We start from the raw sequence: 26,667 nt of genomic DNA on the forward strand, positions 1-26,667 counted from the left end.
AATCGGTTCACAACCACGCCTGAAATCTCGATTATCACTTTATCATGCGAGAGTATAAAATGTTCGGTGACACCCGAACTTAGCGCTTCCTTACTTGTTATATATGTACATATATGTACGATTTTACACTTATATTTTTAACTTTTAAGTAATAATTTAAATTTTAATTAAGATAGATAGATTTAGAAAAGATTTCAGGATAAAATTAATAAGTACTAAGGCTCGCCTTTACATAATGAAGAAATATGTATAGTACATTTAAAAACAAATAAGGATTCTAAAGAAGTTGCGATCTGTGCAAAAATGTGCAAAAATTTAGATCGATATTTTAAATGGCTTAATCGGCTCGTCACGCTGATCATTTAAATAATATATATTTTATAGAGTCTCCGACGTTTTTTGGGAGCCATCGTGTGTAACCGCAACAAATTAAATATACCCTGTTCAGGGTATAAAAATAGTGCGAAAGATTTCTACATTCAATGGTTTAATATCTTGTTAACTTTTAGGCCACAGACTCCCTTGGTCTCAATAGTACCTTCTTCACATCTAAGATATCAGTTTAATATATTCAACATAATTAATGAGCTATTAATGAGATATATGTATAGCAATAATCGATTAATGTCGTTTTGTAGGCGTAGCAATAGTTCGATTCTGCCTCTCCTCATAGTGAAACGAAACGCAAGTTACAGTTTGCACAGACGGACAGATGGGCAGACGGTCCCTTGGATTTCAAATTGTCACATCGTCCTGAACTTTATATATTCATATCTATCTCGATTAGTTTTAGAAGATACAAAGTACCGCTATGTGAACAAAACTATGTTTTGGGCAGCAACAATGTTGAAAGAGTATAAAAATGTGAACAAAACCATGTTTTGTGCAGCAACAATGTTGAAAGAGTATAAAAATGTAATGAAATATAAAAATTAAATAATACTCATAAATACGTTGTTAAAAATTTAGTTAGAAAAAAACGAATCGAGCTTGAGTTTTTAAAGATTTTATCGGATGTTACATGTGTAATTCTTGTGAGACAACAATTTATCTGAGATTCTGATCGCCAGAATCTGGCGAAAAAATATATGTACATCAATAGAGAAGACAAAGAACTGACTTTCACTCACTACAGTCGGATCTAAGTAACCGAAACGCACACGGCACACACCATTCCTTGAAATTCCTTCAGTAATGTTTTCGCCGCTACAACAACAACAATAACCGGAATAATACTATAGATAATAAATTATAAATAAATTACTATTGGAGCGAAGTGAACCACCAAAAAAATTGAAATGAGTGTCGAAGTTATCAGCCATTCTAACTTCTGAGAACATCACAAAAATCCAATTGACTTTCTTATGTATAACTGTAAGTGTTATAATATTAGTCCGAAAAAGATTCAAGTATTGGTACAAGCTGACAAAAATTTTATTTATATAAAAAACAATACACCCTTTTACCCCGCTTATTTGTTTAATATAAATAAATAAAATAAATTAATAGATTAAARAATGAACTTACAACGCATAACTGATAAAAATAAACTTAGTTATTAACTAAAAAGTTTGGCGATACTTTTTATTATAAAATATGTTCATGGACTTAATTTGTATGTTCAAGGGGACAATGCGGGGTCCACTTGACGTGATCTTGCTCATTATATTCTGTAGAAACATGTTTCGAGACATTATTTTAAGGGTTCACTAAGACGTTGACCACATCCAATTCGTTTAAACACAAAATCTAACCAAATCAATAAAAGTTTTTATATAAATATAAAAATATCAATTATATCTATTAACAAATTTTTAGTTGTTATCAAAAATACTTACCAGTCAGCATCCAGGTCCGAATTTTTTTCGCTGATATCTGATTTGCTGGAATAATAATACAAATTTTCTTAAAACAAAATAATATATGTATATAATATATTTATATACAATATATGTTCAATTTGTAGTGAGTAAAGTTTGATCGCCATTCAATTGAGAGTGACCAGAAATGATTTACATATGGCTCAAGCAGCTCACGACTTTTGGTCTTAGACCAAGTATCTTTTGGGTCGCCAAAAACATCCGTTTTCAAGCGATCTAAAGTAAGCAGATGAACCATCTCTCTTTAGGGTTGTGCGTTGGGTTCGAGACCCCCCACGTAAATACGCATTCAATGAAAAGGAAGAAACAGCATTAACACCAACAACAACGTCAGCCTCGAAGCCCAACGAAAAATAACTCTTGCCAATAGATGTCATTTCGGCTTCTGAGTAGGCAATTGAGAATTGGAATTTAAGTATGCTTTGCTCAATCCTCAAAAACCGAGACCCCACAATCAGCGCCAACTGCCGTGGGATAAGCTCCTCAACATCTTATATAAGGTTCCATCGAGTGTATTGTGTGAAAGATTAAAGCCCACCGTCAAATTAATTGGACCATATCAGTGTGCCTTTGTGTATAGAAAATCAAAAACTGACCAGATATTCACCATATGTCACATCTTGGAAAAGACGCGTGAAAAGAGAATCGACACGCACCACCTCTTCGTCGATTTCAAAGCTGCTTTTAATAGCATGAAAAAAAAATGGTTTTATGCCGCGATGTCTAAGTTGGGTATCTCCGTAAAACTAATACAGCTGTGTAAAATGACGTTGAGCAACATAAAAAGCGCCGTCAGGATATCTCTTGCTACTTCGGACTAAGTAGGCAATTGGGAAGTAAAGTGTTCTTTCGACGAACAAAAACAAAACTCGATAAGTCACTCAATAATATTCCCGTCCTGCTATGTGGTGCAGAGTCATGGACGATGACAACATCTGTTGAGTCGACGTTACGAGTATTCGAGATAAAGATTCTGCGTAAGATTTATGAAAATATACGACAACATTGAAATAAATCAGCGAATTCAGTTGCCTAGGTCATGTCGTCCGAATGGACGAAAACGCTCCAGCTCTCAAAGTATTCGACCGAGTAACCGCCGTGGGAAGCAGAGGAAGAAGAAGACCTCCACTCTTTTGAAAAGACCAGGTAGAGGTGGAGAAGACCTGGCTTCTCTTGGAATCTCCAATTGACGCCATATTGCAAAATAAAAACCGGCGTGGTGCTGTTATAAACTCCGCTATAACCGCGTAAGCGGTATCTATGTAAGTAAGAAGACGAATTTATAACATCATCGATGCAATTGTTTTATATTCTTATAAAAAATACGTTCTAACAAGTTCGAGATCAACTGATAAGTCCCTGGATTAGAAATTGAAATGCTTTTCTAAAAAAACGATCAACACTGAAGAAATGGTTGTAATGCTATAGCAAAAACTTATTTATTATAAACCCTTACGGATTGGAAAAACATACAAAATACATGAGTTCGAGTGGGACAACTCTATTAAATTATATATACTCATAAAGCTTTACGGATATACCTTTATCAAATTTCAATATCCGACTTTGACAATTTACCATATTTGATCGGGTAGGATTGACGTTTAGCAATTAAAACGACTGGAATGGCGAAATTGAAAGTGAACGGAAATATTTGTAACCCGCAAGCAAGAAGACGCGAAATTTGATGTTTTGTTATCACATACTTCGGAGTATTACTACATAACTGAAAAAAAATAAATAGCTTTCGCCAATTGTGATACAATCTTGATCAAGAATTTTGGTTAGACAAAATCGATTGAGACAACCGAGTGATAAATTTTTTTTATAAAAAATGGCCCAGCTCGCAAATAAATTGAACTCAATTTCGCCGATACAAGTCCTCCGATAGATAGACTAGTAGCAGAAACGAATTTGACTCCTTTAAAAACCATGATCCTACCACGATTCTGAGCTCTGTGGCGCGCTACTCTCGTAAACTTAATATACACGATGCAGACCAGAGCGCTGCAACGAGTATGATTAAATCAGAACAAACTTCTTCTTCTTTACTGGCGTAGACACCGTTTACGCGATTATAGCCGAGTTAACAACCGCGCGCCAGATGCTTCTTCGTATCACTACGTCGCGCCAATTGGACATTCCAAGCGAAGCTAGGTGCTACTCCACCTGGTCCTTCCAACGGAGTGGGGGTCTTCCTCTTGCTCTGTGGCCCGCTTCCCCCGGCGAGTACAGCGTCAAATACTTTCAGAACTGGAGATTCGGATAATTCGCTGAACTATGTCAATGTCATCGTGTATCTCATACAGCTGATCATTCCATCGAATGCGATATTCGCCGTGGCCAACGCGCAAAGGACCATAAATCTTTCGCAGAACCTTTCTCTCGAAAACTCGCCACGTCGACTGATCAGTTGTTGTCATCGTCCAAGCCTCTGCACCAATCAGAACAATAGATTTCATAGATATTTTATTACATAACATCTATGAAAATTCCATATGATTTCAATACTTCCAGTGTAATTTTCAATCGTATTGACAAATTCATCGTTCGAAAAGCATTCAGTGACTATACCCATTATTATAACTACCCATCCATGATTTGATTTACTTACTTTTGTGTGGAACTTTTAAAGTTGGAATGATGAGTATTACTATCATTCTCATTGATACTGCCATGTTGTTGCGTTTTTCTTATAGTACCAGTTCGTTCCCGCTCGGAGCTACTCGTACCAGATGGACTCACGATATCTGTGTCACTATTGCATTCTATTCCATGGCGATCTTTGGAGACTGACATTGCGTTTTCGGCCGGGTCCGCCTGCAACAAACAATATAAAACTATAGTTACATACATTCTATGAAAAGGTATTTAGTAAGTGTGTTCACATACCATTTGTAAGACAGCAGAAGAAGAAACCGCCGCACCTGTGCTGCCGTAGTTGAGTTGCGAATGGTAACCGCTCGAAAGAATTTTTTTGTGTGCTGATGCGTGCGCGCGATACGCACTCACACTCAATTTCATTGTGACATGAATGCAAGTTCAACATAACAATATTAAATTTAATTATTAAACGGCAATTTCGCCGAAATAAATTGATTCTGCAAACCAAATACATATGTTGTACAGGCAAACAGTTTTGTGGTGAAGCTACAATAATTGGCAGTTACTTATTTCTTCTGCAACATATAATAGTGCACAGTTTTTATACATAAGGCCTCTTACAATGATGAATGAACCGCTCCTGTAACAAAATAAGAAACATTCAAATACATATATTTTAGATACACGAACCAAACTTCTATTATAACTTTCTATACACATGTACATACATACAGTGCACTTTATCAGGTCGGTACATTTAAGGTTGCAAATGTACCAAACCATTTCTATCAAAACAAAAGATGTTACAATTCTAAAAGTATTATCGATTTTAACGAAACTATTTTCTACTAAATAGAACAACAATTACTGCTTCACATACTTTTTAAATTTTTTTCGAAATTAACAAACATTTGTATATTATTTTAATAACGAGTCGATCCCGTCGTTGAGAATAATATCAAAGATGTAATGGGGTAAGGATTCGTACAATATTGCAAAATTATGTCTAAGTTTCAACTAATTTCTTGCAAGTGGACACACCTTTTCTATTACATTTATGCCAGATGAGAGAGGTCCACCGCGTTAAATCCACGTTCCTTCCTTTAATCCCAGACGTGAACTTCCGGGCAGTATGAATCGATGCAAAGTTCCAAGCAAATTTTTAAAATGAAAATCAGCAATCAGAGATAGCCTCAATTGTGCTCCGGAGCAAAATGTAATTTTTTTTTTCTGGAACCTTAAGCTTCAGTTTTCCTTTAGTTTTAATAGATTTAAATATGGAAAAGTAGTAGCAGATTAACTCTTAAGTAACGCTCTTTTTAATAGTGACAGGAAATTTATCGTGGAAAATAAGTGAAGTATGGCAGATGTTGGAAGCGGTACATATGTACATACATGCAAAATGGAATATTTTTAAATTAAAAATTTCATTCAAAACACCGTTAACAAATTTAATAAATTAATGAAACATGTCAAAAATAGGCATCTGCAGTGGAACTACCCGCCCAATATTTCCTACGTCGTCTACAAATGATAATATTTTTAAATACGAATGTTAAAAACATGTATAATTTATATAAGTTTAGTCGTTTTAAGAAGTAATCAGAAGCTGTAACTGCTTAAGGAATTTAAATTTTAAATTTTGAAAGCGTATGGGAAGAATTTCAAAGATAAAAATAGAGTACAAAAGATTTCATATTTTCATTGAATTAAAAATAGCAATCACTGAGATCAGAGATATAGAAAAATCGCAATATCGCTCATCACTAAGCGCAAAGTAAACACAAAATTGACAAAAAGTTCAATAATAATTTGAGATTAGTGCATCATAGTTAAGAAATATTATCGACGCATTGCACAGAACATTGCAAGTTTTAAACGAGCTTGTTAGTCCAAAAAGATTAACGGAAGTATAAACAATCCTTCTTATGGTGAAGTATTGAAACTATATAATTGAACAACATTTTCTGAACAATTGCTAGATATTGGGAATGATAGAATAGAACTGCAACCAAATAAGCAATGCATTAAATTGCCAGACAATTTCTGTACTGCAATTCACAAATTGAAAGTAGTTTTCCTGAAAATAAAAAAGATATGCCTTGTATCATAACTTTCTCAGTAATAGCTTCACAATAGCAGCCACAAATGAAAGAGATGGCGAAATTAATTTCCAGAACACTGTTGCCAGGCGATGCGAAGCATGTAATTCTATCGTTAATGTTAGTAATGAAAATGAAGACGTCTACTTTAAAATAGTACTTCAAAATTCTCTAGATATACCCTCAATGTCTTAATATGTGAGTTATTTCTCGGTTGAACATTGGTTCACGTATACGATACACGTTAGTAACCAAAAAGATCACAGGAAATATTAATGCAGTAACTTCTTTAAAACGGAGTGACAGTCCTGTTACCACCGATTATTATAGTAGTATTGGAAAACTATCGAATCTATTTGAGCTCGACCAAGAATATAATCCAACTATTAATATAATTGTTTAAAATTAAGAATGATCTACTCTAGAGACTTCATTAAATATTATCAATTTATAACAGTAGATAATCTTATGATTGACAAAATTACATGCTTTCAATTTGTTACAATAATATTAATGCATACATATAATAAATAATTCTAATTTTGCTATGAAATTTCCGTCTTTTTAATTTGCATGGACTTAAGGATTCATTTGATGTTATGAAAACAAAACAATATTCAAGGTGACTTATGCTCCTGTCATCGTTTTCAATGCAACTGCATTTTGGTTGAAGTTTTGAAGTTCAGTTGTATGGTTGTAAACTCAGCCCGTATAAGAAAATGTTTCCTCAATTACTTATGAATCTGCAACAAATATTATTTAAAAATCATTTAGCTGTCAAATAAACTTTGCTTGGAGTGGAAAGTAGGATTGAAGTTTCGTTTAGGTTCATGACTGCATTAGTTTTGTTTAGGTTCATGACAGCATTTTCTTATGAGCAGCACATCAGTTCAGGCCCCAACATTTTTGTCATCTTACTTATCATCTTACATATATTAGTCCATTTTAATAATTGTGGTGTATACCAAATAATTTATTTTAACCGCTAGTACCTTTTAGTAGATGTAATTGGTATTTAAGCCTCTTACATATTGCTTCATTAAGAACTTAGACATATCATAGTTGAATCGTAAAGATAACAAAAAATACGAAGCCCCTTTTTAATATTATTACTTTTGTGTATACAAACCGAAAGGGATCGGAATAAAGATAAGCACTTTAGTTTGTTAGCTACTTTTATACTATGAAAAAAAGTAAGAAGACGGATAGAATCTTTAGTAATATTCAGTCTGCCAAATACAAAATACAAGGTCAGTAAGTTATGAATGAATGAAAATTGTTCATAACTTTGACGAAAGCTCTATAGTGGATATAGAAGCAGTGCATTTCAATGTGCAAGTGACTATAGCTATTAACATGTATTTAGCCTGATTGGTGGGCTTTTGGATAGCTATAGATATACCAAGAACGCGCAAATCTTCTAGCCAAAACAAACTAATTCAACTTTATTGGATACTTTTCGCGGATATTTAAGTCCAAATTGGTCCATTCATGTCAGAGCGTTATACAGGTCCTTATAATGCGCACTTGTTATCAGTCACAGACAGTGTACACGTTTAATACAAATTCTATATGAAACTATTAAGTAATAAATAACCAACAGTTGTTCCCTGGACACAGTAGATTACGTAGAACGAGACACTTTAAATGTTCCTGAATGGTTGCAGTTACAGTTTTCAACTATACTCAGTTGAATTGAAATTAAAGCAATTCAACTTCAGACCAACAAACCGATTTTTGCTATTTTTAGTGGAATTTAACCGGGGTTTTCCACCCTTAAAATTTAAGATTTGATAGTTAATTAAACAGCTGAAAAGTTTTAAACGAAAAATCATTCAGCTATTGTTTCCGAAAAGACAAATAATTGGACGTTAGTTTTAATTTATATTACAATAACCAACATATAAAGACCATAACGGAATGCATATACGGAAAAGCCTTCGTTATCTCTCAAATCCGCCGTACTGTACTGTACGATCAATATCAAATTTTTGTAAGGAAACTTTTTATTTTAAGAGAAAAACACCTCAAACTGACCGTTCAAAATCAAGTTCATGCATGGACCTTTTTTATTTCTTAAGTGTATTATGGATTCGGTGTTTTAAATTAGTCTAAAGCTAGAATTGTTGTGAAACCAAATTAAAATTCCTTTATTTGTTGCTTGTTAAGTTTGGTTTAATATTTATGTTGTATGTCAGCGCTGCAACAAAATGTATGATCCTTTGATAAAAGGGTCTACATGCAAAAACTGTATTTTTGCACTATGCGATTCTTGCATGCTTTTGTTTCGAAAGAAAATCGAAACGGTTTGTATAAAATTGAATTTTCTTTCACAAGGTTTTTTTTTTATATATGTTACATATATAATTGTACATATTTGATTCAACCAAACCGTATAAAAAGGAGTTCACATATAATTGTCAATAAGTGTCTATTATCGTCATTTTGATAAATTAAGTTTTATTTATTTATTTATTTTTTTTTTTTGTATTAACAATTTATAATTTTAAAATTAAATCTCAATTATTTGTATTGAAGATTTGTAAATTAATATTAACTGTTATTTCGTTTTGCCGAACTACAAACAATAGACGAATGTCCAATAAATGGCATTAAATATAATAAACAATAATGGAAACACAAATCTTGCTTTCCGGTCTACCCAAAGTGAAACTTCATGAGGTGTCATCGTCGCCCATGAATCATTGCTAGTTTTTTCCTCTTGATGTTCTGCACTTAAATTTGTATCGGCTTCTAAAACAGTGATATGCCCTTTATTGTTTGACTGATTACAAATATTGCCATTATTGAAGTGTATGCGACCGTCTGTCTCACAATCATAGATCTTACTTTGTGGTATAACTTTTGGGGATAAAGTCGACTTGAAAATATATTTGCTATTGACTTTCTTCAGACTCAAGCATTTGTTTCGGCGCCATATAGTATTTACAAAAGCAAATTCCATAAGGCTACCAAATATAAAGAACGTACAACCGAAAAACCAAACTTCAAAGAACTGTGCATGGTTTTTTGTTTCGAATTTTTTCTCGTAGTTAGCAGTTAACGTGAAGAGCGACAACATGGTACTTGTGCCTAATGTCGTACGTGCAGGTGTTTGATCCGCTTGAAGCCAAAATGAGACCCAAGAAATTGCAACAAGCATAATGGAAGGTAAAAAATAATCAAATGTATAAAACAACGAATCGCGCGTTAAGTACACAGTAAAACTTATCGAACTATAATTGCCACCCAGTAACGTATATCGCAGGTCTCCTTTCCTGGTTTGGAAGATTGTTTCATTGTGCCAAGAATATTCTAAGTCATAATCTATTAGCTGTATATTTGAATCAATTTCGATCGAATCTTCCTCATCCCAGTGCAATATTACTTCGGAAGAATTGTACAACCAACTTTCTATAATCGCAGAGCATTTTTGATCATCAAAAGGAAATTTATTTAATGCAACCGAACAAGATAGTGATGCTTCTATTCGGGTGGAGATACTCAACACTCCATCTGGCATTACCATAATTAAAATATCTTTCTTACTGGTTTCCAAGATAGCTGTATTTTGCTCATTGACAAATATTATATGTGGAACCCAAATTCGATCCAGCAGTTGTGAATCACCGAATACCGGTTGCAAACGTTTTGGTGCATACTCTCCAAACGCCAATCTTTGGTCCATATAACGAAGCTGTAGAAACCCAAATATTTTACACTGCATGTCATTGGTATCGATTATTTTTATATCAGTAATATAAATCCGCACATTAATATTTGTTGGCTGGTCAGCTACAGAGTTTTTTCCAAGTACTGGAAATGGTCTGTCAAATCGATCAAAACGACATGGATTGGTAAGACGATAAATCAATTGGGTTTGGGTTGATGAGTCTGCGTTATCGAGCGCGGGACAAGACGTGGTTCTCTGTGTTTTTGTTGTACTGGAGTTTATATGCATTGATATTGCTTCATTGGAGGTTTTTTCACATTCTTCTACGAGAATTTATAAATTATTTCTTTATTATTCCCATACTAGGATTGTAATTTCAAATCACCTGGAACGACTGCTGCCAAAACTAAAGTCAAACAAATTATCAAGTAATGCAATAGCACCAATGGAAATTTCATTCTTAATAATACAATAAAATTAGTTCCTTTCCACTTCTAGTCGACTCTATTGCGTAGTTGTTCTATGTTATAAAGCAAATTTTAAAATGATTTAAAATAGCCTTTCCTTTAATAGCAAGCATGACAAAAGCTAAAAGAACAATAACATATGTTATCGATAGAAAAAGATAAATTGTGCTAATCTGTAAACAACCTTAAATTGCTCGAACCTTATCAGATGTTTCGTTTATTTCTATTCAGTGTCAAATTACCAAAACTTATTAATAATAAAATGCCATCCCTCAGCGATTAATTATCTTATAGAAAATGATATCATGTCTGCTTGTAATCATTCATATTTGTTTAAGTATAAATCGTAAGTACGTATAGTATGTACGTACATAGGAATGTATATATGTTAAAATTACACGACCGAGAATGTTTACTGAATATTTTTTATAAGCAGTTGGTATTAAATGCATTAAGTATGAATTGATAGCGCAATGCTGTTGACAGTTTTCACACCTCCTCATTAATCGTAAGAAATGACGGGAAGCGGACAAGTTTTTATGTATAGTCCATACCATACATTGGTATATAATAAAAAATGTTTTTTATATGCATGTATGTATATTTAAATATGTAGTTTGCGTAAGGAATGGCAGAAGCCACATTTCATCTAATAAAGAATCACGATTTTATATCATAGAAATGAGCTTTCGTCCTGGTTCAAGTAGGAGATACATGCATATGTACATATGTGATGAAACTGAAAGTAAATGTAAGCTTACAACTTCCATTATAATCTCGGAATAACATTTTCCTGTAAATATAGGCTTACAATTATGGATACGTATTTAAAACTGGTGGTTTTACATGAACACAGAAAATAAAACGCATAAAAGTCCATAAATTAGTAAAAGTTCATGAAGTAATGGAAATTTATAATATTACTACAACCCATTTTAATAGTTCGTAACATTAAAAAAATACATATCTTAATAAAACTCAATTATGTATATAATTTATTACAGTTGCTATGGCTTGGCAAACTCTAAATATTGAAAACCGCATGATTTTAATGTAATTTTCGTCGAATAATGAATGTTGAATTCTTTCGCAACATTTTTATTCTCTTGCAACATGTTGCTAAAGAGTATAATAGTTTTTTAATATGATTTTTTTCCAACCTTGCAAGGTGCAAGAGAATCAAATTTTCGGTTACGCCAGAACCTTCTTTACTTGTTTAGTGTTTTATTTGTGATCTTGTATGGCGTAAAGAATATTCGATCTTAAGTTATTTTAGCAGCATTTCAAGCTATTTCAAAAATAAAAAAACGATACGTCTACTAGATCCAATCAACTATCAAAGTCGGGTATATGATTTATATTCTCTACTTGAAATCATTTTAGCATATGAAACATTTTTTACCTGTTGCCTTAGAGCATTTCTGATGCGATCGTAAGTGAAGTCTACCTTCATCCACTAGTCGTTTAAAACATATCAACCTATCTACATGTGCCCAAAAAATAAGGTGACATTGTATTTACTTTGAAAATTCTTTATTTATTCTTCCAAATCAATTTCATCCCCTTCAAAGTAATCCCACTAGATGTAGTACATTAAACCAACGGGTTTTGCAATCTTCGAAACACTGGTTGTAGTCACTATCCSGGATGACTTTCAGTTCCGTCTTCGCTGCGGCTTGAATATCGTATAAAAACGGTGTTCTCGGGGCGGTCTTTTGAGCTTGGTGAACAGCCATAAGTCGCACGGCGCCAGATCAGGTGACTACGGTGGTTGCGGAACGATATGGGTTGAGTTTTTGCCGAAATGATCATTTATTGCAAATTCTTTGCTCAACAAATTTCGACATCGCAAAAAACGAAAAACCCACTTTTAGCAGCTCACAAAATGACACGTATGTATCTCAAACAGTAATGAATATTTTGACATGAAATTTGACATAAATGTGACTGACAGTACTACCAACCTAAAAAATAATTCTACAAATCCTGCGACGCGCGCAGTTTAAATTCAAATGTCACCTTATTTTTTGGTCACAGAATAGTTTGCAACTCTTTTCACCTGTCTAAAGTTAAATTTAATATCCCGGTTCGCTTTTCGAGGCAGTGAGGGTGGAGCCATCCCGTTTCATCATATCATCCCATATCAAGATTTTAATTCTTATTCCTGCACATTTGATTTATCTGACCCCATTTTTGAAATTAAAAAGACTATATTATATATGTATATTGATCTCGACGCTTAAAAAACTATCTTGCCTTTCATGACTCGTCTAATTTCACACGTTTGCAGAGATGGGGCGGGAGGAGGTTAGTCGTGGAGTTATTATACAGGGCATGTGCATTAAGATTAACAGAGAATTAAAGAAAAACAGGAAAATATCGGAAGGAATTGAAGTATAGGTATGCAGCAATTTAAATAATGTTCAAGGAAAACAAATAAGTTCAGCATTGGAATTGCCTGATTTTAAAGCCACCGAATCAGAGACCCTGACTTATGACATATTGTCCTGTTGGAAAACTGCCAAAATGTACAAAGATAACGGTAAGTCTTCCACAAAACGGTCCGTGATATCACGGTAGATGATTATCAAGCAAATTACGATATGCTACAGAATCTAGCTTGCCTGTTATCTGCACTATAGGATCAACACTATGCTTCGTAAAGCAACGCCACACCATAACACTTCGTCCGCCGAACTTAACCGTCTTCCTTGTATACTTTGGGTCCAATTATTTATTTTGGGGGCGTCGCACATAAGTTCTTTAATCAGGCCCATGTAAATTGAATTTATATTTGCCGCTCCAAACTACAGAATTCCAAAAAGAAAGAGGAAAACCAATATGCAACCTGGCAAATTCCAATCGCGCCTTTCGATTAATGTGTGTAATTTTTAACTATGTGTGTTTTTTTTAACTATGGAATCCCCGAAGCTTGTTTTCCAAAAGTCGCTGTCTAAAAGTTCTACTGCCAATGTTTTCGCCATATTCTTCGTGCATTGAAGCTCGTATTTATGAGGAAGTTGCAGAAGGATCTTTAAGCGCATGCCGAGCAATTTCACTAATATTTTTCCGTCCTGGAACATGTTTCATATTAGGAATCTTTCCTCTTCACTGGAGCATTTGCTCCCATTTTAAATTTTTCACACTGCTGTCTGTTACAAATTTTACTAACAGCTAATCTCGCAAAAAAATCATAACCTTAAACGCAAACGATTTACTAAAACTTTTCTAACGTCAGGGTGTTCTAATTAAAAAGCCAGCTTAAATTAAAATAAAGGTATACTTCTTTGAAACTCACTTATGTGTGATTTATAACGGCAAAATAACAAGGTATTAATATGCAAAAAAAATATTTCCTAAAATATCTTCAATTTTCACGCAATACTATTGGAATATGTAAGAGTGTGCTGATTAGTGTGCCACCGGTGTATATACTTATAATTTCATTATTTAAAGAATACTTTAAGATACACAAACGCATATTCTTCGCCACTGCCTTTTAAATTATACCTAATTGCATTAATAAAGCACAAGCAGCTGCACATATGTACATCTGGAGTAAATCATAGACCACTGACTTTTAATTTCTTATTATGTTGCATGTTCCATAATTAAAATAAATAAAAAAGAATCCACCGTAAACGTTTTATGCTCTTAGTATTTTCATAAATGTTTTCTTTTAAACCTCTTAGAGGAACATTTACTCATTACCTTCAATCCCCAATCATCCAAAGTTAAAAATAAGTAACACCGAAGCATTTAGTTTGTATTGCACACTTTTGATAATGGTTATCAACCTTGGTATGAAACGGTTAACAGTTAGATGTTATTTATATAATACCCAAATACACACTTTACTGTGTATCTTTTCACATCACGTGCTTCATAAATACGGTCATATGTACTCACACACATACAACATCTTATATATGCTTCAGCATCTATGCTCTTCATTTATGTAATACATATAGATTGAGAAAATGTATGTACATACATACATAAAGTAGATTATCTTGGTTAGATATAAAATATTCCATTTTTGCTTATGTGGCCCACACGAAAAAATGCACTTCGGATAATGTACACAAAAACTACTCGTACGAATATATGTACATTAGTATACTTTAAATTATATTTTTATACAGCAGAAAGTCCTTGTATTTATGTTTATTATTTAATTTTTTCACYAATTGACTGGTCGTTAAAATACGGACGTAGTGTAGAAATTGAGAACTTACATATATATGTGTGATCTGCTGCATATATGTATATTTTCTTGTACATACATATATGTATATACATACATTCACTACGCTAGTATTACGTAGTCATTCATTTTTCATTTTTCATTGTTAAATAATTATTAAAGGCAAAAAACACTGTAAACAAAATTTTCACTCCGATAAATTTACATAATTTTTATTCGCCAAACATTAGTTTGTTAATATATGCATGCATATGTAGAAGTTAGGTATATGTGGTTTATGATTTAAGCGGCCGACGAACGATTCACTTTGTTATGTATAACTACTTTGGAAGTTCAAATCGATTTTGACCATTATAAATGCTTTCCTTCTTCTTCATAATACACATAATTAAATATAATTATTAAATATCATCACGGAATCTGTTTTATTTTTAGTTCCCACTACTTTATAGCAAAATTTCTATATATATTTCAAGAAATATATGCTAATATCCTTGAATAACTGTGTTATAACCGCACTTCACCATATTCAATAAAAGACTAAGCAAGCTTATCAACTCACATCGGGCGCGTCCTTTAAGCACAGGCGCAATCAAATGAACAAATAAAGAGCAGCCAAAGGATAGAATGAATCTAAACGCATCAACTGAAGTGTTGCACCCTTCGGCATTTTTTGAGTACATCCGTCTCTAGCTAATCTTCGTTGCTGAAACAGAACACATAGTAGATGTGTTAAGTACTCGTATGTTACTGCTTTAGATGGAGGATGTGAAAGTAGGTGACAATTGTTTGTGTACCTCTGACTTCAAAAATTTTCTGTGTATAAAAAGAAAGCTCTGCAAGGAAGCAGAACTTTTATATCATGAATATGAATTGTGACAACGACTAGTAAAATGGCAGTCACAATTACGTCTTGTTTCCTGTACTAATTTCCTTTTTTAAACCGCTTCTTCAGATAAACGTGAACGTCGTTATTGCATTAAAAATCTAATTTATGGTAGTTGTCTGTGTATAAAAGAATGTAATTCACAAACTAGTTTTATTTGGCAAATGTTATGAAACAACACTTAATACTATTACGGAATAAAATTCATAGATTCTCTTGTTTTGTTGAGTATAATATACTATTTTTAATATAAAATGACCAAAATCAAAACGCGTTTTGACAGACTTGCAATTATTAGTTCAGATGTGCAATATTTAGGCAGTTGAGAACAAAAGTTTTAAATAATATCCTTGAATCCAAACAATTTCTTTTCCCAAGAATGGAATATGTTTCTGTGCTGTGTTTTTCACCCCAAAAATATTTCATGGTGTAAACCAATTTCACATTCTACAGTGCAATCCAAAGTTTTGACACTTCAATTTAAAACACATGCAAACATGATGTTTGTCCTGGTGTTTAAGTTAATATTTATTGTAATATAAAAACATTGGTTAAATTAAGAGCAAGTAATTTGATTTGCTAATTTGAATGTCATTGAGAAAATGAAAATTCGAAATTAATTGAAATTAATTTTAAGATTTGATATTACCTCAGAATTATAGGAAATTTGTGCAAGATTTATATTTCTGAAAAGTCAAAGCTCCGAAATTTAAAAATTCTTTTAATGAAGACGATTTAGAGATGACATGATCAATTTAAAATTCATTAAAAGTTTTATTGTAAACGTACTTTATGATACCCTACTGTATAAATAAAAATTAAATGGGTATTTTTATAATATTTTCATTATATAACCAGTCGTACAGTGTAACCTGTGCCCAAAAAAAGGCGACATTCGAATTTAAACTGCGCGCGTCGAAGGATTTATAGAATTATTTTTTTTTTAGGTTGGTCAGTCACATTTATGTCAAATTTCATGTCAAAATATTCATTACTGTTTGAGATACGTGTCGTTTTGTGAGCTGCTAAAAGTGGGTTTTTCTTTTTTTGCGATGTCGAAATTTGTTGAGCAAAGAATTTGCAATAAATGATCATTTCGGCAAAAACTCAACCCATATCGTTCCGCAACCACCGTAGTCACCTGATCTGGCGCCGTGCGACTTATGGCTGTTCACCAAGCTCAAAAGACCGCCCCGAGAACACCGTTTTTATACGATATTCAAGCCGCAGCGAAGACGGAACTGAAAGTCATCCCGGAAAGTGAGTACAACCAGTGCTTCGAAGATTGGAAAATCCGTTGGCATTATGTACTACATCTAGTGGGGATTACTTTGAAGGGGATGAAATTGATTTGGAAGAATAAATAAAGAATTTTCAAAATAAATACAATGTCACCGAAAGCGGAATATCATCTTTCATTGAAACACATTGCTTATTCTATCCTTAATCAATTGAAATGTATATACGACATAAATACATAGATGTACTAAACATTTAGATCTGTTAATTCACCAAAAAATATTAGTTTTACTTACTTCTCACCTAAATAACAAAGGTGCAAGAACTTTCCTTATTATTCCTATTCTGTGTTAAAGTAAATTATAACAAATAAATTTTATTTCGGACTCTTTTAGCACATAACGTTAGAATAGCTAGAACATGTGCTTATTGTTTAAAATTTTTCGATAAAGCGAAGTATTTTCTACATCTGACATTGTTTTGACTCGATTATTAAGTGTTTAACTTTTGCGGATGAATATTTTCGCAGCGATCGTAAAAAAATATAATTCCAAAGTTACCTTATGGGACTGTTAGTGGAAAAACGACGGAAACTTAGTAGAATTGAAAAAGAACTTATTATATAGACAAAATACCGAATTGAACTTATTTTTTATATGTTTAAGGAATGTTCCATACTTTTTAACTACCTTTTTATTTCCATAATCATCAACTCCACAATCCGGTGGAAATAATTTTTTTTTTCCACTTCAGAATTTCTTTAATTTCTTTCAAATTCTTGTGGCTTATTTCCACAGATATGTGGTTTTTTTCTATTACTTAAACTCATCAACTACCTCAAAGTTAAGTTGATTTTAAAAATAGTATGCCTTCGGTTCATATCATATTGTCAAGTTGTTGTTAGTTACACCATTTATAACTCAAGAACGGCTCAACCGATTTGACTGAAAATTGGTGGGGAGGTAGCTTAGAACCACGGTAAGGACATAGCATACTGTGAATGATAGTACTCGGCGACGCAGTCTCTCAACCACCCCGAACCCCATACCAAACTTGCGCTCTTTTATATGGCCACTGCAATAAATGCCACAAGGACCTACTCGTCTCTGTCCTTGTTCCGTCCATCGCATTTYTTKGACGGCGGTGATGTCAGCCTTTATTTTGACGAGGACATTAACCAGCTGGGCAGCGGCACCTTCCCAATTAAGGGACCGGACATTCCAGGTGCATGCCCTCAATTCGTAGTCCTTATTTCGTTTGCCATGGTCGTCATCAAAAGTGGGGTCTCTCATCCKAGGCTGTTGTTGCGTTTTCATTGGGGTGTTTTTTTACGTGGCGGGTCCCAAACTCAGCGCACAATCCTATGCAGTGGATGTTTCGCCTTCTCACTATAGCTCGCCTTCAAACAGATGTTCTTAGGCTACCCAGTGGATACTTGGCCAAGGACCGGAAGTCGTAAGCTGCTTGAGTCATATGTAAAAGAATCATTTCTGGCCACTCCCAAGTGAATGGCGATCAGAGAACATTCCTCACCTGCGTGAACTTCTACACATGACAAAAATAATACTCTAATATAGCTAAGCATTTGGAATAGAAGAAAAAACTGCAAAAAAATGCGCAGTGAAATAGATTATAACAGGCTCAGTAATCAGTCATTGAGTATGTATTATACCAAGTGAATTACAAATGGCTGATGTCATAATTTTCCCAGCCGCCTTTTTTGTCCTTCCACGCCTGAGAACCGGTTCATCATGTGCAGTCCACTATAATGACTGTCGATTGGACTCCAGTGGGAAATGATGGGGCTATGTTTCTATCACCGACGCAAGAATTCGGCTTTATTCCAATTATAAACGCTCTCTAACATTTCTCAGAATCAGGATTATGAACTTGCGAGGCAATTGTAGTATTATCTATGTATCAGTCACAGTGACACGTCCTCTAGTTTTTTTTTTTTAATTTTGAAAATTTCAATGTAGAATGGAGTCATTTATAGAAGTTGAAGTAAGTGAGAACCAATTGGGTTGAGTCTGATCGACTTTGCAAGCGCTCGAATTATGGTTATCTGTAGGACCAGATTCCAGCATAAAAAAGTTCATCAAGCCGTACCTGGCTGATCGAAACCAACCACCAACCAGATCGATCATGTTGTGGTAGACGGAAGACACGTCCCCAGTGTTCAAGATCTATGTACGCTTCGAGATCCTAATATCGACTCGGACCACTATCTTGTTGCAGCCAATATTCGCATCCGCCTCTGTGCAGCAAAAAACGCACGCCAACAAACACAAGGAAGGTTCGACTCGGTACAAGGGAACTGTGGGATGGCATTTCAAACTCCTTACGTACTACAGCTGCAACCGAAACCATTGCTTTTCGGAAAATGTAAAAGAACAGCTGGTACGACGAGGAGTGCCGTGTTGCAGCAGCGAAAAAACAGACTGTCTACCTCGCAATGTTACGATCGTTCACAACACGTGTGGGATGGGATAGATACCGAGAGCTGAAGAGGGAAGCAAGACGCATTTGCAGGCAGCTCAAAAATTTTACGAAAAAATTCGACCACCAACTGAAGGTTTCAAGACCGTAGCATAAAACCTAAGGAGGTGATCTAGTAATCGATTTCCCAATTCCAGAATCGATGACGACAGAGCAGACGTTCCATTGCCCTACAATGAAGGAGTTCGAATAGCAATTAACCGTCTGAAGAAAAAAAAGCAGGAGCATTCAACCGCTTCTTTGTAAAATATAGTCGAAAGAAAGCATTCCCAACGATTAGAATTTAAGTGTGCTTTGCCCACAAAAAGTGAGACCCCACAGTCTGCGCCAACTACTGTGGGATAAGCCTCCTCAATATCCCGTTTAAGGTTCTATCAAGCGTATTGTGAAAAAGATTAAAGCCCACCGTCAACAAACTGAGTGGACTTTATCAGTGCGGCTTTAGATCTGGCAAATCAACAACTGACCCGATATTCACCATGCGCCAAACCTTGGAAAAGATCCGTGAAAGAGAATCGACACTCACCAACTGCTCGTCGATTTCAAAGCAAAGATGTCTGAATTTGGTATCCACGCAAAACTTTTACGCCTGTGTAAGCTGATGTTGAGCAATACCGCATTACCCAATATAAAGATTTTCGAACCTTCGGGTGATTTTATATCGCATACCGGTACATACATACATATATCGGTCAACAGTTATCTTAAGAAAAATGAAGGAGCGTGTTTTAATCGTAACAGAGTATAGTATACATGTGTATATATGCCTAAAATTTTTCGAAGGGGTACTGTTTTGGATAAGAGTGTTTCACCACAGAAAATTATTAGTGTGTTTCACTAACTTTACATCAGGGTCACGAAAATAGTATAATTGAGCATTTTCAGTGTTAAATGAGAAAAATTATGCTAATTTCAATGTTTAGAAATATACGCTTACAGACTCGTACATCACAAAGTTCTAATTTTGGTAACGATTGTTTTTTGATGGGGGGCAACTCAGGACTTAGCAGTGAATTTGCGAATAGTAGCAGTGCGAGATTTGTTTATAAAACGACTAAATATTGCGCAGCCATATGCACGAATCGATGCATTACAGATTCCATATACATATCTGAAGAGACTCTGCCGAAAAACATGACCTGCGCACCTTGATTAATGAAAGATCCAATAAGGAATTCAAAAAGTTTTTCCAAGCCCACAGCACAACAACCAAAATACCGAGTGCGTCGTAAAATGACGTTGCAACAGAGAAGATGGAATGTTTTGCAAGACGACCAGTGAGTTGCTTCAAATAAAAAAATAAAACAATCAAGATTTTAGTTTCATTTTACTATAGTCCAAGTGCATTAGTTATTGATGAATCTCTGTTTAGATACTTTAGAGAGTTGTCTTTTCTGCATCGATGATGAATAGAATGCCATTTTGTTAATTTAAACTTTCCTAATTTAGTTTAGTAGGTGCGAATGACTTCAGTCGGTGAACTCCTCCACAGAATTTACTAGAACTTTCGATCATCTTCGTGCATCAATAGATGTATCGACATCTTGACAATGTCCGAAGTGAGTGCAAACCTATTGAATCGGAAACGTAGAAGAAGAATAAGTACGCATTCGTTTGTAGCACCAACCATTTGAATATCGTAAATTTTGTTGTTGTTAGGTTAGATGGCTGAACAGAGCTCGTACGTGGACTGATAATGTAATCCTTTGTGAAGCCATTGGAAAAAAAAACTCCTGTGATTGGCAAAAAGCTTTGTAGATAATACAAATTTACACAGACGCTTAACTTCAACACCCGCCAGTTTGGTAGGATGTCTAAAGGTATGCGCCACCCAAGTGTATAAGTCTTGACCGCCTAAATACGGGACAGTCAAGAAGCAAGTGCTGGCTTGTTTCTACCGCATATTTTTCCAAACAGCTCTGCAATCGGTAACCGGTAAGACTCCCATTCTTACTGCATGTATGCCAATAACGAAGTAGCAGTGGCCTGTTAAGAGCCCACTACTAATGAGTAGCTTTACTGAGGGCAAAGAGATCGCTAGATCTCCTGCGATCTATTTTGGGCCAAAAGGCCTTTGCGACCGCAACGCCCAGTCATCAGATAACACACTTCTACGGGCCCGCCTTATCCCCCGCATTTGCAGATTGGGTGCCATCAGCTCTGGATCCGAACGGAGTACTTTCAGCACTACCATTGCGAACCCATAGCTTATGGCTCCCTTGGTTTTGCTGAGACGACCGATGGATTCCGCGTTAAGCATTATCAGCGTTTGCCGATATGGTTCGTTGGTTCTCTCCCGCCTTATAACCCTCCAGTCTTGCGTGGGAAGTGAGGGATTGCAGTACCTGAGGATTTCCTCAATCTCATACGCAATAGGCGGTTTGGCTGGCAGACAGACGAAAGCCCTAGGGCGAAGAGGAATATCCGCTCAGTTTACGGCCTCCAGTCTGGCTCCCTTCCAAATTTCACCCACCTAAGAGACTGCCTCCTTATATAAGATAGCCGATCTTTCATCGGCACATCATGTTAGCTTGTATAACCCGTAGAGCCAACCGTCACTCACACATTTTGGGGGTGGTCCCGGGTTTCCTTTGACAACCTTCAGGAAGACTGAAGATATAGCCGCCGCCAAGAACTATTGTACCAGCGCTTTTAGCGATTTCCCTAAAGGTTGGCGCAGTCCGCGTTCGCGGTTTTTGGCCAGGGAGGTTTCTACCTCATGCGACCTTTTCTGCTTAACCGCTGTTTCAAGTCTGTTTGCTTCCGGTCCAGCACCTTCTTGTGTATTAGCCAATCAAGTGTATTAGCAGCCTGCTCATATACCTGACCAACATGCTTACCACCGTAGTGTTCCACGATTTTGGCCGCCAATCGGTGGTCAGACTTCAGCTTCCTTGCTAAAGCTGCCTTGCTTCTGCCCCCTTTGGATCCCTTCATAATTCTAGCAGAGGTTCCTCTGTTAGTGCTGGCGATTCCGCCGCGTATGAAGGCTCCACGTTTTACTACTTCTCTTGCCGGCGGGTTTACGCTTTCTTAGTTCTGTTGCTGCAATTACCCAGCGACGGTCTCGTCGCCACAGGACCAGCAGTCTCGCTGGGTAAGATTTGGGTGCTAAATTCGAATCCCTTCCCCTACCTTCGTCGCCTTTCCGTCATTTGTGTTTTTGTCGTTAATTGTGCTGTCCATGCAAAAAGGATTCTCACTCAGAGCCATTATCCGTCCCCAGGAGAGGTAGTCGCCTATTATGGTATCAAGGTTATCTCAGTAACGAGGCCAAGGAGAGGGTTGACGTACGCCAACTTAACGATGACAGAGGGGAACGTTCTTTGAGGCCTTGCACGGTTTTAACGGGACGGGGGCGGTTGCGGCATTAGCCCGCCAGGCATTTCTGATGAGTGTCATCTCATCGAAATACAAGGAAAATTTTCCTACTCTAAACCAGTTCGAAGCCAAAAAGTCGTCCAAGGAGTTGGAGAGCCGTGAAAGTCGCAGGCCATTTAGCGTTACCCAAGATGCACCAGCTTGGAGGCGACCTGCACTACTTCTTGGTTTAAGAACGCAACGGTGTGGTATACAATAATGCAGTTCGCTGAGATTTAGAGTTTTTACAATGCTCATATCACCCAGGCTCTCGTAGTCGCGCATAAATTTAATGTACTGTGTTGTCTAATGTGGTGATTTGGCTCATCGACGTTCTTTTACATAGAATCGTCGCAATGCTGTAGTATATAACTCGCCCAAACACTTCGGATCATACTTGAAAGGGAGTCACAACTATTTGACACAAGGTCTTTTTGACGCGGTTGCATTATATAAATGATCGCAAACGTCCGAGGCTTTGGGATGGTAATAATTTCTTCCAATTTCCCCAACTTTTCCCATCTAAAAATTAGCTAAAAAAAAAAACAAAATGGTTTAGATGTATTGTTACTACCGGTCTTATAGCATCCCGAAACTATCCAGCCTAAAGCGTTTTTTGCAAGATGGCTAAATTAGCCCAGGATGAATTTAACCTACAGATAGAAGACTGAACAACGTTTCCGTACCTAGCAACATGTTTTCTTTGGTATATCAAATTCATCATCAGCGGGTACTATATTGTTTGGAATATTCCATGTTGAAATCTTGATTTCATGATCTGGTTGATAAGCAATGTGCGATGTAATAAAAAATGTTAATGGAAACTCGAAGCCGGTGACTCACGACATGGTGTTAGTTGACGTTTTGAACTTAATATTTGCTGATGACACACCTATGCTTTGAATTTCTAAGTTTTGTTTGTTTCTGGGCAGCAGCAACTTTACGAAAAAATAATCTGTAATGAAATTGACTTGCGAACATGAATCTAGCAGCACTACACCCAATCTATAGCTCCTCGTTGAATCACGAACGATAATTTTTGTTGTTTCAAGGATTACAACCACGAATTATTCATGTGTGTATGTACGGCTGCCTCCTGTGTAGTAAATAGTTGGAGTTGAACCGCGGGGGAGTAAACTATGGAGTTGTCATACACAAACCGTACATCTGTGCGATGATGATGACTACTTAATGTTCTCTTGATAGTCAATTGATGCAAAGTTAAATTTTCCTAGCATGATCGAAACGTTGAGTGATGTTTAGCGACTTACATAATTCGCTCATATTTGAAAATCTTATGGTTGTTGTTAAAACAGAATTGGCACAATATGCTAGAGCAGGAAAATGTGTAACCTTTTGCTTGACCCCTTGATTTCGGAGTTTAGTGTTTATTAACACCTTGAGCTGGCGATAGTAGCACTGCGTGTTGTTGAGAGACTCCAGACATTGACAGTGTCTTTCCAAAACTGCGATGAAATCTTTCATGACGGCAGCGTTCTGAAGTACAGCGACTCCTTCCACTTTTTGTTGGTCTATTCTTCAGACTTTTGCAAGAAGTTTGAAATTAGCATAGCTTGAGAAATTTGTCTGTCACTACCTAGTGATGTCAAAAAACCATAAATAGCAGAAGCTTTCTAGCCTTTTGGTTTCATAGCTGATGGTTGAATTTCAATTATTTACTGGAACGAGGTAATAAAGTTTTGATAATTCGAGTACTTGCTATCAAACGATCGAAGCTTAAGTGGAGGAAGTTTTGAACTTGATTGTACCACTCAAGTTGTATCCGAAAATGGAACATGGTTATTTTCTGCCAGATGCGATTGGATAACCAGTTTAGTTGTTATGTAAAGTTCTTCCAGGTCAGCACGTCGCCCGTTCTCAGCATCCAATATTTCGATGTCAGTTTGAATTGAAAGAATTGGTTTAAAATATGACTTCAAGATTCCTAAACGACATTTGTATTCAGCCACTGAAAGAACCTTTCCACCTGGCCGTAAGCTAGCATCGATGATATTTTTAATACGTGTGATATTTTTCTTGGTACTGGTGCGTTGTTGTTTTAGTTCGTCCAAAGAAATTGTAGAACGGGATTTTCTATGTGCTCAAAATTATTTGAATACTCGTCGAATACTCTCAGAGCTGGAGTGTTTTCGTCGATTCGGACAACATTACCTAACCAGCGTAGCCGCTGTCTTTTAATTCGCTGAACTATGTCAATGCCGTCATATATCTCAAACAGCTCATCGTTCCATCGAATGCGATATTCGCCGTGGCCAACGCGCAAAGGACCATAAATCTTTCGCAGAACTTTTCTCTCGAAAACTCGCAACATCGACTCATCAGTTGTTGTCCAAGCCTCTGCACAATATAGCAGGACGGGAATTATGAGTGACTTTTGTTCGTCGAGAGACGACTTTGCTTCTCAGTCCGAAGTAGCACCTGTTGGCAAGAGTTATCCTGCGTTGGACTTCCAGGCTGACATTGTTGGTGGTGTTTACGCTGGTTCCAAGAAAGGCGAAATTATCTACGACTTCAAAGTTATGACTGTCAACAGAGACGTGAGAGCCAAGTCGCGAATGCGACGACTGTTTGTTTGATAGCAGGAGATATTTCGTCTTGCCCTCGTTCACTGCCAGACCCATTTTCTTTGTTTCCTTGTCCAGTCTGGAGAAAACAGAACTAACAGTGCTGTTCGAATTGTTTTCTCCAACAGCAGGTTGAAGAAGTCGCACGATAGGAATCGCCTTGTCTGAAAACTCGTTTGGTATCGAACGGCTCGAAGAGGTCCGTACCGATTCTGACAGAGCTTTTAGTGTCGCTCAACGTCAGTTTACACAGCCGTATTAGTTTTGCGGGGATACCAAATTCAGACATCGCGGCATAAAGACAGCTCCTTTTCGTGCTGTCGAAAGCAGCTTTGAAATCGACGAAGAGGTGGTGTGTGTAATTTTCCTTTCACGGGTCTTTTCCAAGATTTGGCACATGGTGAATATCTGGTCGGTTGTTGATTTTCCAGGTCTAAAGCCACACTGATAAAGCCCAATCAGTTTGTTGACGGTGGGCTTTAATCTTTCACACAATACGCTCGATAGAACCTTATATGCGATGTTGAGGAGGCTAACCCCACAGTAGTTCGCGCAGATTGTGGGGTCTCCTTTTTTGAGGATTGGGCATAGCACACTTAAGTTGTTGATGAGTGCTCTCAGAGATGCAAGATGAGTAGAAAATCATTCGGCTGTCTGTTCTGATTGCAGCTTCTCGAAGTTGAACCTTTCTTGTGTTTGTTGGCGTGCGTTTTTTGCTGCACAGAGGCTGGTGCGAATCTTGGCTGCAACAAGAGTCGATGTTAGGACCTCGGAGCGCACGCACACTTAGTTGTTGATATGCAGCATCACTTTTAGCAAACGTTTTCAAGCGAGAAACTTGTTTTAATGCTTCATGATAATTATTAATTACATCCAGTATTAGTAACACCTTCATAATCAATTTCAATACTGTAAATTTCTGTGTATGCAACGTTATCAAATAATAATTTAAATAATCCTCTAATATAAAGTCATTAAGTTGTGCAATTTCATTTAAATTAAAGAGCGTTGCTAATTAAATATAATCTTCAAACTCAAATATTTCGGCATTCGAATTTTGTATAAATCCAGATTTTCGCAAACAGTTTTCTATGTTTGACGCTTCAATTTTTTCCCAAGAAGCTTTAACAAAACACAGAGCATCAAGTACATTTATTTTTTATAT

At 36.0% G+C, this 26,667-nt stretch overlaps 2 protein-coding genes across 3 annotated transcripts in view; both read right to left on the minus strand.

Moving 5' to 3' along the window:
* Nucleotides 1-4,908, minus strand: part of LOC108969525 — a 33,933-nt gene extending 29,025 nt beyond the window's left edge. Inside the window, exons 1-3 of the mRNA XM_018934285.1 lie at nucleotides 4,773-4,908; nucleotides 4,495-4,700; nucleotides 1,839-1,883 (exon numbers count right to left, since the gene is read on the minus strand). Of these exons, the coding sequence (XP_018789830.1) occupies nucleotides 1,839-1,883; nucleotides 4,495-4,700; nucleotides 4,773-4,904 (383 nt within the window). The 5' untranslated portion in view covers nucleotides 4,905-4,908. The remainder of the gene's footprint in view (nucleotides 1-1,838; nucleotides 1,884-4,494; nucleotides 4,701-4,772) is intronic.
* Nucleotides 4,909-9,071: 4,163 nt separating this feature from the next.
* Nucleotides 9,072-10,803, minus strand: LOC108969529 (glycine receptor subunit alphaZ1-like). 2 transcript variants are annotated; one of them, XM_018934294.1, is made up of 2 exons: nucleotides 10,645-10,803; nucleotides 9,072-10,579 (listed from the first exon to the last, which is right to left on the minus strand). In XM_018934294.1, exons 1-2 carry the CDS (start codon nucleotides 10,715-10,717, stop codon nucleotides 9,165-9,167), a joined length of 1,488 nt encoding a protein of 495 aa, XP_018789839.1. In that variant the 5' UTR covers nucleotides 10,718-10,803; the 3' UTR covers nucleotides 9,072-9,164. The 2 variants fall into 2 exon arrangements, with proteins under 2 accessions (XP_018789839.1, XP_018789838.1); XM_018934293.1 differs by having other exon boundaries at nucleotides 9,072-10,582.
* Between the last annotated feature and the right edge of the window lie 15,864 nt (nucleotides 10,804-26,667).

This window comes from Bactrocera latifrons, unplaced genomic scaffold (assembly GCF_001853355.1).
Source record: "Bactrocera latifrons isolate USDA-ARS-PBARC rearing strain unplaced genomic scaffold, ASM185335v1 scaffold_256, whole genome shotgun sequence".
Taxonomy (NCBI): domain Eukaryota; kingdom Metazoa; phylum Arthropoda; class Insecta; order Diptera; family Tephritidae; genus Bactrocera; species Bactrocera latifrons.

Bases quoted from the DNA above. Each gene is read 5' to 3' on its own strand.
- LOC108969529 (XM_018934293.1), bottom strand. From the start codon at position 10,717: ATGAAATTTCCATTGGTGCTATTGCATTACTTGATAATTTGTTTGACT. The intron at 10,583-10,644 runs GTGATTTGAAAT...AAATTCTCGTAG, and splicing joins TTTGGCAGCAGTCGTTCCAG to AAGAATGTGAAAAAACCTCC.